Source organism: Lytechinus variegatus, chromosome 18, assembly GCF_018143015.1.
Source record: "Lytechinus variegatus isolate NC3 chromosome 18, Lvar_3.0, whole genome shotgun sequence".
NCBI classification, from domain to species: domain Eukaryota; kingdom Metazoa; phylum Echinodermata; class Echinoidea; order Temnopleuroida; family Toxopneustidae; genus Lytechinus; species Lytechinus variegatus.
The window spans coordinates 19,689,953-19,708,674 of record NC_054757.1 but is presented as its reverse complement, the minus strand read 5'-3'; the positions used below and the strand labels follow the sequence as shown (position 1 = coordinate 19,708,674).

At 35.6% G+C, this 18,722-nt stretch overlaps 1 protein-coding gene across 1 annotated transcript; it reads left to right on the top strand.

Moving 5' to 3' along the window:
- Nucleotides 1-2,114: 2,114 nt before the first annotated feature.
- Nucleotides 2,115-18,722, top strand: LOC121432154 (germ cell-less protein-like 1). The gene is made up of 15 exons (XM_041630010.1): nt 2,115-2,305; nt 5,522-5,645; nt 6,622-6,718; nt 7,037-7,134; nt 7,951-8,063; nt 10,458-10,523; nt 11,189-11,273; nt 12,165-12,249; nt 12,678-12,809; nt 13,396-13,465; nt 14,446-14,527; nt 16,593-16,654; nt 16,986-17,069; nt 17,571-17,658; nt 18,172-18,722. Exons 1-15 carry the CDS (start codon nt 2,175-2,177, stop codon nt 18,334-18,336), a joined length of 1,482 nt encoding a protein of 493 aa, XP_041485944.1. The 5' UTR covers nt 2,115-2,174; the 3' UTR covers nt 18,337-18,722.

Sequence of the window (18,722 nt, the reverse complement as noted above, 5' to 3'; positions counted from 1 at the left end):
CTCCCTGAACACGTGTTCGTTTAATACTTGATCAGTCAACTTGGTCCTTTCCTTATTGTCAAATCTGTAAAAAAAATGAAAGTTGTATAATTCAAAAAAATAATTTAAAAAAATAAAAGAAATAGTGAATGATGGACATTATCGACTGGCTCATTTGCATGTCACTGAGTTTGGCACATCACTGTTTTGTGAATAATAATCAAAACTTTAAAATTCCATGTAACTTTCTTATTTTACATCCGATTTTGATTAAATTTTCAGTGTTATATTTTGATTTTTCTTTATTTATTCAAATCAACATTTTTATGGGGTGGACTTGACCTAGAATTTTTAAAAATATATCAACTCATGCATCCTATCCATAATAAAAAAAGTGCTTAAAATGTCCAGCTTTCATGCCCAATAAATCAACAGTTTTCATTTCATTAGGCTCATTTATAGATCTTGGCAAGTCCCTCCGTTCAGTTAATTTTACCTTCAATATTTGTTATGAAATGTTATAAAACTGTATGTATTATTTTGTAGATGTATTATACACTGTACTTGGTTTATATCTTTTGTTTGAACGGAAATAAATAAATAAATAAGATGATAAGATAACATTTTCATGAATTCCTAATAACGATCGAAGTTACTAATTTTAATTATACATGTTATGGTCGCGATGTTTCATCTCGCCGCTTATAGAAAGATAAATAGGAAGATAGTCATCATTTTCATATGATGGTCCCGGTCCTAGGTCAAAATAATGATGATAAATTATCCCGGGGGGCCACTTCCATTCACGAGTGGATACCATGCGCGACCATGGGGTCTCGAAAAGCACCCTAAACACGTAATTTCCATATTCTGAAAATGCACCCCTTAACAAGTATTGGCGTGTGAAACCCTACCCTTAACAAGTATTGGAAACAAAACGATACTATTGGCAAATAGTCCCTGAAATGAACCCCTAAACAAGTACAGGAATGTTTTATTGTTACGGGTCCTTCGGTCGTCGGCTTTACCTTATTTGGTTTAGTACGACCCCACCTTCTACACCTCGCGCAAATCGGACTCTTAACACGAAGTGTTGGGACAAAAAGGACATCCTTTATAAAACATTTTAATTTTGTTTTATCATCCCCGCAAATTCGACCCTAAACACGTAATTTTCCTAGCGAAATAGATACCCTTTTTTCATTATTTTTGCGTTTTTGACACCCTTATCACGTTACGTACGTAACGTGCCCTATCGTGAAAAGGACATCCTTTTTACGTGTTTTTTTGGTCGCGCATGGTATCCACTCGTCAATGTAAGTGCCCCCCCCCCCCGGGTAAATTATTTGCTATAGCTCTCGTGCTCGCATCATTAATCGTTCTTAATATGATCTCTGATCCCATCTTCTCCCCATTGTGAATAAGTCCTAACATCAACTTCGTTTTGATGCTAATTTACTCGTTTTATTATCACACATTTTATATTCCCGTTTTTGAAGTGTAATTTCGATATCAACTTAAGTATCCCATTATTTTATTCCAAAATTTATGCACTTTAATTCAACCAAAGCTCGATCATTAACTCTCATGTATCGCAAGATACAATACGTACATGTTAAAGGCCCTGACTTCTGAAAATGTGCAAGATCGCTACTCTATAGCACAAGTAATGGCAGTAGCGGACCGTGACCCGGAGTAGACAAAAGCATGGGGGGGGGGGCACTGCATTGTTCGTGAACAATGCCGTGCCCCCCAATGCTTTGTCTCCTCGGGGTCACGGTCCGCCACTGAGTAATGGTCCACCAAACTCAAACTCAAAATTAAAAGACAGTCACTGAGAAATACAATCCGTAACAGGCTTTAGAGTCCCCATTCCTCGATTGCTCCCGCCCCCCCCCCCCAAAAAAAAATGCTCAGATCAGATTTGTGTCACTGAACACTTTTATAGTCTTCCTTTTTTCATTTCAATATTCGTTGAAAAACAAAGTGAGAGAATTCGAAAAATTCAAAACTTCAAATAATATCCCGGTATATATTACAAACTATAATAGAATTTTGTTGTTGCCGCGGCAGTGTTCCTTGAAGTTTGCGCTTTTGCAGCTCTCGACAAAAGAGGGCGTCATATCAAAATCAAAACAAAATAGAAAATTTTATTCTTAAACTTGTAATCTGAAGTTACACCCTTTGTTATTAAAATGGGTTCAACTTTGTCTGGTTACGCTCATTCCCCTGGTGCTTCTGGTAAGAAAGGAAGGAAAAGAGCACTCAATGAAGACGAGAGTGATGACGAAAGTGAGGCAAATCAAGTTCTGCACACTCCGCAACGGTAAAGTTTATGTCTGTATCACAGTCGCAGATAGGAAGTAATTTCTGATACAGTCCCACACCATATAAAACGGTGGTGTTTTCCGCACTGTCCTGGGGCGGTATTCTGGGGCCGATTGCACGAAAGGGTCTTTCCAAGGACCGTCTTTCGTGTCGCCCATCTTTTATGATACGCTATGGGCGGGGTGTTTCTGAAATTTATGATAAAGAATAAGATTTGTTAGTTTGCTTTTAAATCAAATTTTATACAATTTCATGATATATCACATCATTTCATAAACAAATACCGTAATTTGTTTAATTTAACGGATGAATGAAATGTTTGCAGATGATTTATTTAAAATGCGTTTCACATGGCGCATCATAAAAGATGGGTGACACGAAAGACGGTCCTTGCAAAGACCCTTTCGTGCAATCGGCCCCTGACATTAGTGAAAATGTTATCTCAAATGTTCTTATCTACGTCACGATCTCAAATTAATTGGTATTCTGAAATCGTCCTTATCTTTTGTTCTTATCCTTTTTTATCTTGCTTTCTATCCTAGTCTTGAGGACGCAATGATGATGATTTTTTTAGATACGTCATATATTTCTTCATCATTGACATCTTGACACTCTCTCCATAGTGTCTTCAGCGAAGGACCAAAACAAAGATGGATTCCCCCCAAAAATCCATCTTTTTAAACCGAAGTCAAGAGAATTCATTTAATTTTATTAATTCTTACACCTTTTAAATATTACTATTTAAAAATGTAAAAAAATTAAGATTTCTTACCTAACTGATGCCGCGTAGACCCCTCGTTCCACATGTAAACAACGGAAATACAATAGCGTCGACCCTTGAACCGCTTATGTATGACGTACTTCCGGAAAGCAATACCGTCTTAACGAACAATTTAGAGATAAAAAATCTTATTTAACAAATATTAAAATTTATTTTGTGATCATAAATAATTTAATATATTGATATGAATTATTTATGATCACAAAATAAATTTTAATATTTGTTAAATAAGATTTTTTATCTCTAAATTGTTCGTTAAGACGGCATTGCTTTCCGGAAGTACGTCATACATAAGCGGTTCAAGGGTCGACGCTGTTGTATTTCCATTGTTTACATGTGGAACGAGGGGTCTACGCGGCATCAGTTAGGTAAGAAATCTTAATTTTTTTACATTTTTTAATAGTAATATTTAAAACCTTCCTACGCATTAGGCGTAGGAAGGTGTAAGAATTAATAAAATTAAATGAATTCTCTTGACTTCGGTTTAAAAAGATGGATTTTTGGGGGAATCCATCTTTGTTTTGGTCCTTCGCTGAAGACACTATGGAGAGAGTGTCAAGACGTCAATGATTAAGAAATATATGACGTATCTAAAAAAATCATCATCATTGCGTCCTCAAGACTATTTCTATCCTATATGCTGAGCATGTAAATTTATTAGTACTTTGGCATAAAACAGTCAAACTCAAAGCACGCTAACAGTAACACGTTAAAAACTTTAAAAAAAGTAAAAAGATACCGGGTAATAAAATGAAGATAAGTAGCCTAAGGCTAGGGCCTGGCCTAAGTGGTAATTCTGAAAACGTTCTTAATCTTATCTTTTTTTATCTTTCACGATATTTATAATAGCTAGATCTAGTATAGGGTTATCACTGACATCACACGATGTCCTTGTTCTTTCTTGCTCAAAATCGATGGGCATTGCCACTGGTAACAAGTATTCCTCCCACCCATGAGCGGAAATCCCAGGGGGGGACATGTCCCCCCTACTCGAAATAGTAGGGGGGACACAATATCAAATGCCGCCCCCCCCCCCCACTATTTTAGTTCTTGTATGATGGAAAGAAATGCATCATTCAAAAACATGCATTTTGGACCGCTCATTCTATGAACAAGGTTATGATTTTAGACGAGATGACATTACTTAAATTGGAGGATAACCTTTTTTTAATTATGAGATAAAAAGACTTGCCACGCCCATTGGTCTTTGGTGTGAACACGTGCAAGGTGTGTCAGAAACTGCATTGCCTATGCTTACCCAGCAGTCCAGGATAGTTCAGGAAGCTTCTTGACCAACTTAACCGAAGTTAGTTAGACTTAGAGTTCACGTTAGATCTAGTCCAGTAACGTTAGAGGTGCACAGCCAATATGGGAGACTGTCTCCCATGAGAGAGAGAGAGTCACCGATATTGGCCGTGCACCTTTACTGTAGACAGCTGGCAGCCGGCTGTATCGAGGATTATTAAAACATTTTTATTTATTACTTTTTATTTCTCCTTGTACACAGACAACTCACTATTGTGCAGCCACCATTAGGGGGTTAACAATGCAAACCCCCAACGGGGCTCATCAATTTTTTTCTTTCATAAAAATATATAAAAAGATCTGGATCAACATAAAGATTATTATTCTGTTTTGGCCTGAAACGCGCCAGAACAGGAAAAAATTAACTTAAAAGGAGAAAAAAAAGTGACTTACTTCGGCTGTCGCGCAACTCCCACTTCTCTGGTTGATCCGAACTTAATACATAAACATATGGCCATTGAGTCCCTGTACAGACCGAGTTAGAACTTCGGTCTCTGTAATTGGTGAGTGGAGCCAACGGAGTTCAGCGGAACAACCAACATAACAGAGACCAAAGCTTTTGGTCTATGTTAGATTTAGATCAAACTGTTACTATTATGTAAGTTAGATTCTTTAAGTTGGAGTCACAAGTTGGACGTGGAGAGAGAGAAGTTTGCGAATCGATCAGTTTCCAACTCCTGTCTCTAACAGTTAGTTAGATACTAGTAATATGTCATTTGGTAATAAAAAAAGAACTCTAACTTAGGGACAGTGATTTTCTGTTTGAAAATTCATTTTCCGTTTCAAAAGGCCGATTTCGTGAATTCCATTTGTTTTCCATGATCACGGAAAATCACTGTCCCTACTAACTGTATTATTCACTTGCCAAATTCTTAAAGCAGTGACATGTCACCAATGATGTAAGCAAGCATGGTGGGGGTATGGAGAACAATTTCTTGCTCAGTCGCTGACAGATGAAAATTGAAATTGTAAAAATATGATGATCTTCATTTCTTTTTTAAAATGATTACTATGATTAAATGATAAACCATCAAATTTTCATAGACCCATGATTACAGTAGATATTGCCAAAAATAATCTTGAATTCCTTTGTCATTTGTTTCTTCATTCCCTTTCTTGTTTTTAAAGGAAAAAGATGAAGTCAACCTCCAAGTACATCTACAATGCATTGTTTGTGAATGGAGAGAACTCTGATATTACAATACATGCTCTCGGGAAGGATTGGCCCCTGCACAAGATATATCTGTGTCAGGTAAGTGTGGTGTGTTTCCCTGTCTGTGCACTGCACGTTGCATGCACACCTGTGCAATTCCTATCCAAGGAGACAGGCTGGTGCAAAAAATATGATCTATGTATGTGCAATACAGATATTAAAAAATCCCAGTCAGAATGGTGAAAAATATTTCAGACATTCCTTGTAAAATGTAGTGACCTCAGAATGTGTCCCTTATCAACCCCCCTATCATGTGTAGAACAAATTTTATGCGGTACTATTTTGTTTCAAAAAATAAACGGGCTGAAGTTAGGGAGTAGGAATTCATATATTTTTGTCATTTGCTGATGAGATTTTTTTGCCACAATTACTCTTGAGAATAAAATGAATTACATGTAGGCCTCAACAAGTAAAATTGAGGAGTTCTCGAGAAAGTTATTATTATGTAGTGTATGGTTCACATTCTAGATGTGCAGATGTTCAAATGGTGTGATGTAAAACAGTTATCGTGAGTTTTCTAATAATTTCCTAATCATTTTAAAAGGAAGAATGTAAGTTCAGGAATTCACATAATTTAGGATGTAAACAGTTTAAATCTCCAAGTTTAAAGCTAATTTTTAGTCTATGTATAAAATCCCTCAAAAAGCAAATTTTACTATTTATTAACTTCAAATATCCAGATTTTTTTCATATATATAAATCCTCTTCTCAAACCTGGGCGTTGTGGTGTGCGCCTGTAATCCAAGCTATGTGGGGAAGTTACAAGTTGATGCAGAGGTTCGAGCCCTGGTCACGTCTTTCGGATGGTGGCGTTAAAGGTCGGTCCCAGACGTAAATAATCATACCTGATTGATACGCGTCTGTCAAAAACTCAAAATACACACTGGAATGGGCTAAAGATTTCAGGATACAATCTTCATCTGAAACCCATTAGATGCTCTCTCTCTCTCTCTCTCTCTCTCTCTATATATATATATATATATATATGTTAATCTTTTCTTTGATTTTCACACAGTCAAGTTACTTTGCGAGTATGTTCAGTGGGTCCTGGCGAGAATCTAAACTCACAGAGATAGACATTGATGTACCAGATACTAACATTGATATAGAAGGTGAGTGCTTACTTGGTCAGGAATTTGTTTCAAATCAAATTATTATGTATAATTTGTACTATTTATTATATATTTCATTGTTTTATGAATTTCTTACTTATTTCATGTTTTATGAATTACCTATATTTTTCTTTGTTTTTAATCTTTTTTTGGGGGGGAGTGGGGCTTATTTTATTGCAGAACCTTTATGTAGCATAAATATGGTAACAAAAAAATGGAAAATGGAAACTAATAATTTTTCAGGAATCAGGTGAGAAAAATCCATAAGCATTAAATTTATAGACAAAATCTTTTTTTTTTCATACCTTTAATTGACAGCTTTACAGATAGCCCTTGGTTCACTCTACAGAGATGACGTGCTCTTAGAACCGGTCAAAGTAGTTTCTGTTCTTGCCGCTGCTTCGCTACTTCAATTAGTAAGTTCACCTTAGTCCCCATTCATAAAGTTTAAATGATGATATTAGTTACACCAAAATATCTACATTCTGGTTCCATGTTCCATATTCCATATCTGTATTTTGTAAGAACAAGCAGGGTGCAATGATTTTATCTCTTTGAGTGTATCCTTATTTTATTGCAGAATAGGGGAAATGAATAGAATAGAACTAAAAGAAAATGCAAAACACTGCATTTTGAGAGTGATTTTGGAAAGAAAGTCATTCAAGTACTTGAACATATATTTTTGTTCTATAATTCAGTCAAGATTGGTATTGATTTCACAAGGTTTATCATCCAAAATTGCCAAAAAATATGCTGCTGTACTGTGGCGGCTCATGTGGCAATACACTTTGTAATAGGACGTGAGTCACCCGTTGGCTAAATTCAAGTTTCTGTAAATGTAATTTGTCTGGGTTCTACATGTATCCATGGATGAGAATAAATCCCCATCGGGCATGTATCACATAGGAAATAAAGGAGACATCTTTTCTGAAGAATGTATGAATGTATTGGTACATGTAGTCAGCATGTTGGGGATTAATTTCCAAAGCAGCCATTCAATATATATCTGATTTTGAAACACTTCTAGACTTAAATTCACTAGGAAATCACGAGTTAATCTAAATATGCAATTGAATATATGGAGTAATGTTGCTATTTGGCAGTGGTACAATTATTGAAACTGACTGAATACTATAATTGAGCAAATTAAATTTTGATACAACCTGCACAAGAAAAAAAAAAGGAAACAGGTATACTGATTGTGTGAATATTGATATTTGTATCAAAACCAGGAAGGTCTGATCCAACAGTGCGCTGACATTATGACTGAAACAATAAGTCCCAAGACAGTATGCAGCTACCACTCGGCAGCAACATCTTATGGCTTACAACAAGTTGCTAAGAGGTTAGTAGGAGAGATGTCATGGTGTTGTCATGGAGACTTGTTATGATAACAAATAAACAATTTATATAATGAATGTACTGTCAACCAATCAGATTTAAGGATTTCAGTAGCATTAAACTGTTATTGCAAATTTTTTATGATGACAAGTTTTATGAAACAGGCCCTGAACTCAAGATCCGTGCATTCCAACTTGGTAGCGTACCGAAGTGGGTTGTAGTGCGGCAAGGGTGAGGGGGACAGTCAGAGCTGCCAAGTAGTACTGATTTTCAGTATTTAGTACTGAAAAATGAGAAGAATACTGATGGTTTCATGCAAAATACTGATTTCTATAGTTTCAGTTGTATGTGTGGTCCTATGGTATTTTTTGAAAATATTGATTTCCTCACCGAAATACTGATTTTCAGATTAAAAAATACTGAAATGTTCCTTTTCGGGTTGGCAGCTCTGGGGACTATTCATTGGCCCAATTAGCTTTCATCTCATATTGATTATTGTGTGTGTTCATGGGGAGTTTGAAACCATTTGGATATAAATCACCCAGATTTGAGCAAGATTTATGACCAGCAGATGTTATGTAACACCGCTTGACTTTGCCTTATGGCTAAAGCCATCATCTCACTATTCCCTGGCCTGACCATTGTCCGAGGCTGAGAAGGCTTGGGCAAAGAATTTCTCACTGATACACCGAGTTTGCTTTCCCCTGAATATATCTCTGTTACAGGCATTTTCAATGCTATTCATAAAGTCTGGGATCAGCAAAATAATAATCCACGCCCCATGAAAGCTGACACCCATCTGATTTAATAAGAAAGTCATGGGCTAAAAAAAAGTTGTCTATTTTCTCCTGCAAGAAATTTATCTCAATTTTGTTGCACTCAACACAGGTGAGGTTAATCGGGACATTGCAGGATTTTGTTCCTTGAAAAACAGTGCGCTTAGCAGCTGCTTTGCTAAAACAAGGGTAATTATGCATTGTAGAGTGCATAGATGTGTCTTATAAAGTATGTGTAAGGCAACATAAAAAGCTGCTTCTTAAAGGACAAGTCCACACCAACAAAAAGTTTATTTGAATAAAAAGAGAAAAATCCAACAAGTATAACAATGAAAATTTTATCAAAATCGGATGTAAAATAAGAAAGTTATGACATTTTAAAGTTTCGCTTAATTTCACAAAACAATTATATGCACATCCTGTTGGGTATGTAAATGAGGAGACTGATGACGTCATCCACTCACTATTTCTTTTGTAATTTATGATATAAAATAGGGAATATCCTATTTTTTTCCTCATTGTCAAGTGAAACAACGATTAATTCCTCCCTGAACAATTGGAATGAACATTGTTTAATACTATATGATTCAGTGCAGTTGGTCCTTATTGTTAATTCTATAAAAAATGAAATATTGTATAATTCAAACAAAAAACAAAAGAAATAGTGAGTGAGGGACACCATCGAATGTCTCATTTGAGTTGTGCATATCACTGTTTTGTGAAAAATAAGCAAAACTTTAAAGCCTGTGTATAGCTTTGGTAAAGGGTCAATAATGTGATTGATAATCGAATATCATCTAATATGACAGTCTTACTGAAGCGTAGAGACCGTTAGATATTTTTCCAACTGCACTTCTCTGAGAAAATTTCAAATATTCAAATCTTGGATATATAGCGCCCTCTCTCGGCGATGCTTGTTTTAAATAAAAAAAGGGCATTCAAGCACTTATCTTATAAATTTAGTGATTAGATATCCAAAAGTTACAGACAAAGAACATATCTTGAAAGTTTCAGCCCATTCCATGATTTGGAATAGGATTTAATTGAAAGACAAAAAACACACAAATATTTTAATTTGATCGGGTGACCCGATCAAGTTAAATTTCCATGTAAAATCGCAAAATTTATCCTGTAAAACACATTTTCATTTCATATCCTCCACATCATAACTGTTATAGGGCATATCCATTCATATTAGCTAGCAATGAATTGGAATAGTGATAGGTGCATTTTGGTGGATTTACCAAAACTATACACAAGCTTTAAAATGTCATAACTTTCTTATTTTACATCCGATTTGATGAAATTTTCAGCATTTTGCTAGTTTGATTTTTCTCTATTTGTTCATATCAAAATTTTTTGTGAGGTGGACTTGACCTTTAAACAGACATACAAACAGAAGAACATAAATCAGAGGAAAGATAATTGAATTCTTTATGAACTCATTATGTAAGAATTTGCATCATCATAACTCAAACACAGAATAGTTTTCATTATTTCCTTACTTTGATTCTTGTTTCAAATTTATATTATTTCCAAACATCTAAGGGTAAGCTATAGAAATCATTTAGATTTACCTTTAAAATGTTTAATCCTTTTTTTCTTCTTTTTTTTGGATGCAGTTGCTTTGAGTGGCTGGAGCTGAATCTGATGGTTGCACAGAAACCAACATTACTTAGGGAATTGAGGTGAGCTATTGCTTGAATCTCTATGGCTGGGGTTATTTATGAAGCTGTTAGAAAGTTACACAAATTTTACGCACAGTTGGTGATGGGATCTTGTGTTGAAACTAGATACCGCATTTTTTTTCCCATTTTCACAGAGTGGGAGTGAATTTCCTATAACCCTAATCTTATTTTGACAGATATGCTTTGTATTCAGGAGCCTGATTTTAACAAGAATTTTATCATTCAAAGATTGGATTTTATCCTTAGTGTACCAAACAAAAATGATTGCGATTCTGGTTTGACGAAGCACATGTCACCAGCCATTACAAGCAACTTTATGTAACACCTCTTCGGATATAGATTTTGTATGTGTGTATTGATATTCCTCGATCATTCTGTATTCACAGCAAATGTTGAAAATGTTTTCTAAATGGTGATGATCTTATTAGTTTTGCAACTTGTTATATAGTGGCATAAGGAGCACCCAAACTTAATTTTTTTTATTTTTAAAATTTTTTGAAGATTTGAAATTGACTTATCATTCGGTATCATTTTTTTTCTCTCTCTCATTTTCCTTTTCAAAATGTCTGTTCTCTTTTACGTTTATATCTACTTGTATTCATGCTTCCGTCACTTACACTCTCCTATCCTCTCTCCCTCTTTTACTGCGTTCACAAATTCTACAGCTGTGAATTATTTGAGAAAGTAATTCAATCTCCAAACCTCTTTGTGCTACAAGTTGAGATGGATGTCTATTCTATGGTAAAAAAGGTAAGATTTAAATGTGCTGATCTGGATGTATACAGATCATTGTGGACCTGTTGATTTATTCTCTAGACTTGATACAAAGGGTTCAAATCCCTGCCATTGCATAATTTCCTTCAGCAAGAAATTCGTCGCACGCACCATGAACCGTCCTCTCTGCTCACTTTGATGCGAAAGTTAAGCGCACTGTATCTATTCCATGAACCGTCCTCTCTGTTACATTGCCTACTGTGGCATAAATAATTAACTTCAAGAAAATATAAAGATACGGGATGAAACTTTGGAACCAGAACTTTTTAACGAAGACACTGGTAAATAATTTGCTCTCCTAGCAGGTGCACTTATTGCTGGTTTAAAAAAAATTTCTTTAAATGCGTTTTCTGCAAAAGTAACTTTCGCATAGAAGTGCGCAGAGAGGACGGTTCGTGGTGCGTGCGACGAATTGATGCACATTCGACCCAGATGAGGTGAATGGGTACCTGCTAGGATTCATTTCTTGGAATGCCTGTATGCTGTAAAAGATAATGCCGGGTTGTTAACATCCAAGTCCCTTGGTAGCGCATACAGATCTGTATCATAATGTGATTTGCTATAAACAAGAACCGGTTATTTTTATTATCATTATTATCACATTGGCAATTCTAGTGGACTCAGATTTTTAGTTATTTTTGTATTACACTTATATTGGTTTATTAGCTTACATGTACATGTACTTCCTAGATCATCATTTATAGTAACAATTAACTGTGATTTAGCCAATAAATATTTTGCTCACTCTGTGTCGTTTAATTGTACAACAGTAACAGTTACATCAGTTGGTAAATGGTAACTAGGATTTGGTAACATGAAGAAGACCATTTTCAGAACATTCATTGCTGTTTTTTGTCCTTTTATCAGTATGTGTTTTTAAAGCTCACACCATCCTGGCAAGGCGATACAAAGATGCTTGGAAGAGAAGCTGATAAATTCTTCAGGAGATATGGTAAGAACACATTTAAAGAGGTTGGGGAGGGAAAAGATGGAGACAAAAAAAGAAGAGAAAGAAAGAAAGAAAGAAAGAAAGAAGAAGAGAAAGAAAGAAAGAAGGAAGGAAAAGAAAGAAAGCATACAAGTAGAAGAAAGGGGAAAAAAGACAGAAAGAACGAAAGATAAATATAAAAGGAAGGAAATAAATCATTTTTTCATCTGTAAATTCTTCAGGAGATATGGTAAGAACACATTTAAAGAGGTTGGGGAGGGAGTAGATGGAGAAAAAGAGAAGAGAAAGAAAGAAGGAAAGAAAGAAAGAAGGAAAAGATAGAAAGCATACAAATGGAAGAAAGGTGGAAAAAGACAGAAAGAAAGAAAAATATAAAAGAAAGGAACGAAGGAAGGAAATAAATTATTTTTTCATCTGTATATGCTTCTCAGATGCGGGTGCTTTTCTAAAGTCTGATTTGGGGGCGCCGTACGCACGTCTCTTTGCGGTGTTGAGGTTAGGAAGCATCATCAATGAGCCGAGTTCTTGTAGACATGTTGAAGACGATAAAATTATTATGCAAGGTAAGCTTGGAAAATCTTCAAAACAAATATCTGTTTGTTCAGACACATTGGTTTTTTTTTGTCATTTTAATTATATATGTTTACCTTTTAACTGTGTATTCAAGTACAATAATTACCACAAGCAACCAATAGATTTTTTCAACAAATTTGATCTTGGACTGCACTTGTGACTGTTTATCTTTGAATAATATGGATGGGCTATAAGTGAAGTAAGGCAAATCTATTTTTTCACGCAGTGTTATTTGTGTGCCTGTTTTGTATCTTGCTTTCCTTTATCATTCATTTTGTCAGCTCTTCCACTCTGAACTCTTTTTCCAACCATGGTAACAGAACAACCAGAAAGCAGTCATATTCAAAGAACAAAAATGTAAAAAAAAATGCATTTCTAGTATACTTATAATGGGTCTCATGGCCCATTTCTCTATGCATAAGCTTCATTTTATACAACTTTTTCTGGATGTATACTGGTCTCAAAAAATAAAGCAAAGTGATTGATTTTTTTTATCTGGAATTGTCCAAATGCATATGAGAAAGGAGTTGCAGAGCCAGTTGTAAATTATAATTTCTGGGGGTTTTTTTTCTTCAGATTTTCTTCTACCAGTGTATAGGCAACAATGGCAGCACATGTTGGCAGTGGAGCACGGCCAGGACTTGGGGTGAGTAGGGTATCTGATGAACTGCTACTTTGTCAAATACTAACTTTATTTCAAAGCCAAGGCTCCACCCCCCAACGACCACACAGAGCTGCCAAGTAGTACAGATTTTCAGTATTTAGTACTGAAAAATAAGAAGAATACTGATGGTTTCATGCCAAATACTGATTTCTAATGTTTCAGTTTTATATCTTGTCCAATGGTGTTTCATTAAAAATACTGATTTCCTCACCAAATACTGATTTTCTGCTTTAGAAATACTGAAATGTTCGTATTCAGGTTGGCAGCTCTGAACCACATGATTTGAAGAAAAATCAGACAAGCAGAGCACTGAGAGTTTATTTCTAACTAGGATGGCGAAAGTTTTGACATTTCCAAGGCCTGTTTAATATCACCAATCAATTATGCATTACATGGATACAAATGAGGAACTGATGATGTCACACGCTCACTGTAGTTGAATGTTTGTAGGTTTGTTGGTATAGAGGCTCTTGATTGATTCATATATCATAATGAATGGAGTATTGCTACGTACATTATATGTCAGACAATCCTTTCATAGTTTTAAGAGCATTATGTCAGATAGTTTAAGATTTTAATTCAAGTGACTTTTCTATGCACATGCTCAGATTGTATATGTGAAATGAGTAATGAAGGGTCCGCAATTGCTCTCTTCATAGACATAGAGGATGAGACATTTTCTATGAATTGTTTAAAAGCTACAGTCCTTTCATCTCATTGTCTTAGGCTAATTGGTCATTGAAAATCAGGGATAAGTCACTTCATAAAACATGTCCCAGATAATAGCAACTGAATAGTGAACGGGTCATTATCTCCTCTTTCACAGAACTAAGAGTCATTTTGATCAGCTAAAATTGTTATGTCTAATTGACTAGGAGCAAAGTTCGATAAAGATTGGTGATAAGCCACTTCACAATAATATATTGGGAATAGCAATGGGTTCATTATTTTGTCTTTCACAGGCCTAAGGAAGAGACGGTATCCACAGATCAGTTCGATCAGCTCAGTATGAGGTGTGGAAGAATTATAAAAAAAGATGCAGAGGTATGGTTCTATTCCTACTTTACAATATCCACCAGTTTCTGTATGAATGATAATAATCATCATAATAGTTCTTGTCTAGTAGTGCATATCATGTGCCACTTAACATCTCAAGGCGATTCCAATGAACTTGGATATCATTACCCTGATTTTTCCTTGGCAAAGAAAGTGGAGGGGCACCTTTTATCTGCCAAACAATAGGTGCCCCTCCACTTTCATTGTATGAGCCTGACATTCCACTGCCTCTGTTTAACAGTAAAGGCCACACACAGCAGACAAGAAAAGTTATCTGAACATTATGAGCAGTTGGTCTTTATGGACATTTTCCTGTAATATTTCAATGGGAACAACTATTTAAGTGAAAGCAGACTTGTGGTTTTTACATAAGACAGTTGGTCCTTCTATAAAAGCTGTTGTTTTATGTACATGTAGTGTTTTGGCACCATGACATTTGCTCTGTCGACAATTGCTCCGATGCAAAATCTGCTTGTTATAAAGCCATAGATAAAACCTAAGCTCAAAAACTGAATAAACCCTTTATCCTTATTTTTACATCAACCAAAAAATCTATTACAACCGTAACTAACTACCCTATGCCCTCTGAAATATCAAGACCATGGCCCGGTCTTATAAAGAGTTAGGATTGATCCAATCATCGTAACTCTACGGAAATCCATCAGTGTCATAATTTTTCTACAGGAGATTTGCAAAATGTCCTTTTTGTCTCACCTGCGAAGCAAAGTGAGACTATAGGCGCCGCTTTTCCGACGGCGGCGGCGGCGTCAACATCAAATCTTAACCTGAGGTTAAGTTTTTGAAATGATGTCATAACTTAGAAAGTATATGGACCTAGTTAATAAAACTTGGCCATAAGGTTAATCAAGTATTACTGAACATCCATTAGAGTTTCATGTCACATGACCAAGGTCAAAGGTCATTTAGGGTCAATGAACTTAGACCATGTTGGAGGAATCAACATCGAAATCTTAACCTGAGGTTAAGTTTTTGAAATGTCATCATAACTTAGAAAATATATGGACCTAGTTCACGAAACTTGGACATAAGGTTAATCAAGTATCACTGAACATCCTGCATGAGTTTTATGTCACATGACCAAGGTCAAAGGTCATTTAGGGTCAATGAACTTTGGCCGAATTGGGGATATCTGTTGAAATCCCATCATAACTTTGAAAGTTTATGGATCTGATTCATGAAACTTGGACATGATAGTAATCAAGCATCACTGAAAATTTTGTGCAAGTTTCAGGTCTCATGATTAAGGTCAAAGGTCATTTAGGGTCAATGAACTTTGGCCGAATCGGGGGTATCTGTTGAATTACCATCATAACTTTGAAAGTTTATTGGTCTAGTTCATTAAACTTGGACATTAGAGTAATCAAGTATCACTAAACATCCTGTGCGCGTTTCAGGTCACATGACCAAGGTCAAAGGTCATGTAAGGTCAATGAACTTTGGCCATGTTGGGTTTTTTTGTTGAATAACCATCATATCTCTGTAAGTTTATTGGTCTAGTTCATAAAAAGTGGACATAAGAGTAACCATGTATCACTGAACATCTTGTGCAAGTTAGAGTAGTATTCAAAGTCAGCACTGCTGCTATATTGAACCGCGTGATGCAGGTGAGACGGCCAGAGGCATTCCACTTGTTAAACAAAAGAGATCACACTAAATTGTCAAGAAATCAATGAATTTATGGATATACATATCTAGAATTTAAAAAAAATAAACATGCATTTTATATGTTGACTTTCCTGGCTTTCCATAGTTGCGATTTATTGGATCAATCGCAACTCTTTGTTAGATGGGGCCCAGAGCAAATGTCTCAGGAGCATACGTCTTGTCAGCTTACATACATGTACGCATAGCATTATTTGTAAGTTATTGTATTCAATTTATTTTCACTTGATTTGTTTTATACATTGGGATAGTCCAAGCTTATGAGCAAAAGGAGGCTCATCTCGACCAAATCATTATTTTTTTTCTCTTTATGACATGAGCACTGTAAAAGTAAACATATTCTTCCTCTCTTTTATATTCTTGTCTGTAGTATTGTTGGAGATGGACGGGGTTTAACTTTGGAGTCGACCTTCTTGTTACATTTACAAATAGGTAAGATTGATATTTTTGTGACAAGTGCTAAACATAGCTGCAATCGAGACATGCGTAACGAATCTTAATGGAGTTTTGGAAGAAATGATATGGGTTTGGTAATAATTATTTGAACTAACATCCATATATTTTGGGGGATGATTTTGCAGAGAGTGATACTATTGTAGCAATTCACATTCTTGTGGTTGAAAATTATTATCTGATAGGTGATGTGACCTTAGACAATGTTTGTTTTTTCTCACAAAAATTGCCTGAAAAAAATTAGAGCATCTAACATGTTCAAGCAGTATGACAAATTGTTAATAGTATTGTATTTTCTCTTTGATCATAGGTTGATTATTCTGAGACGGAATACGGGTACCCATCCTGTTACAGCCAGTGTCAGTCTACAGAATAGTAGGAATATCATGTTTAGGTAGGTCTGAATTTGTTACTTCCAAGGCCCTGCCTATCAAAGAGTTGCCATTGATTTGATCATTGTCAACTGATTTTGCAATTGAACACAGTGTCCCTGTAAAACCACAATGAGCAAAGTGATTGGTCAAGCAATTATTCATGAATGAGTGTGTATCATATATAGAAAATAGTTTGAACTGATATATCATTCTAAGTGTTTGTTTCCATAAGTTGCAATTGATCGGATCAGTCACAACTCACGGTAAGATGAGGCCCAGAATATGTTCTAAAGCTAGAAATGAAATGTGTGAAAGTAAATTGAACCTTTTTTTAATTTCAAACTCTTTAAACTAGATTTGTTTTGATAAATATAAGAATAATTTGTAAAGTTTTGTGAGTGATGAAATCGATCAATCTTTTTAGAAATCAAAAGGGATACTTTGAAGCTATCCCAGTTGAATTAAAAATGAATGGATAAGTAAATGAATAAATACCTTCTTTCTTTCTTTTCTTCCTTCAGAATAAGAGTGATATCTTATGACAGTCAGGGTCAGATCTTGTACCAAAAGCTGAGCGATCTCACTCCATTATCATTACACAAAGATGAGGTAAGTAACATCCACAGGCTTTCATCAGGGGGTGTTCCACAGGGATGTGATTGTTTACCTTTTTTGTTTTGACTTTTAGCTTACAATCTTTTTTGTTTTGACTTTTAGTTTATTTTCATTTTTTTTATCTGTGGACACTCCCATGTCATTGAAGTATAAAGGATCAACTCCAAACTTTATTCATGTTATCATATAAGAGGGACAATTATCTGATTACATTTTAAGGTCATTGAGATCATGTACATGTATCATCACATTCTTACAATAATTGAATAAACTTTTGAAGATTCAACTTTTAAGCCAGGCAGAGTATATGAATTATGATGATCAGATGAGATTTGGGGTCCCAAAGTCAAAAGTCATTGATGTCATTATTTTAGACTGTTAGATGTGTATGCTTATTCTTTTTCTGACAATCAACTGCATGCAGTCAAGAATCCGCCTATTACATGCATAGTTGGGAAATAGTTAATGTACATAACATTCGTTTGATCTTTTCTCTTTTCTATTTAGGAGATTGTGGTATTGAACATTGACAGACACGCCCCTTTCCCAATGCAAATAGGGGTGAATGTGATGTGTGTGACTCCGCCCCAACCGGTCGTGGAGACGGCAGAGAGTTTAACACTTCAGCCACCAACCCCGAGGCAACAGCAACTCTCGGGCCAAGATGAATGAGTCCCAGGACTCCATGTCTTAAGAATCAGCTAGACTTCTGTGAACTTACCTGAGCCGATATCTGGAGAAGATAATGGACCTGTAGAATCTTCTGCATCAGTCGGGTTGATGGGAAGGTACCATAGCAGTAATCAAGCCAAGGTATTAACCAGCGTTCAGTTGTGGACTCCAGGTGTAACACCTCATAAAACGAAAAGTGATTTGCACTGGCTTGTTATAAGCTACTGAGTTCCTTGCATCTGATTGGCTCAGAGCAAATTTGTTGGTGAAAGTCACTGACAAGATGCTCCATGAAACAGTCCCTGAGTGTAGCAATTAAACTAATGTGGATCAAGAAGTTGAGTAGGCTCTAATTCTATTTTAGACGTCTAGCATTTGAATCTTAT

Bases quoted from the DNA above. Each gene is read 5' to 3' on its own strand.
- LOC121432154 (XM_041630010.1), top strand. From the start codon at position 2,175: ATGGGTTCAACTTTGTCTGGTTACGCTCATTCCCCTGGTGCTTCTGGT. The intron at 2,306-5,521 runs GTAAAGTTTATG...TTGTTTTTAAAG, and splicing joins GTTCTGCACACTCCGCAACG to GAAAAAGATGAAGTCAACCT. The intron at 8,064-10,457 runs GTTAGTAGGAGA...TTTTGGATGCAG, and splicing joins TTACAACAAGTTGCTAAGAG to TTGCTTTGAGTGGCTGGAGC.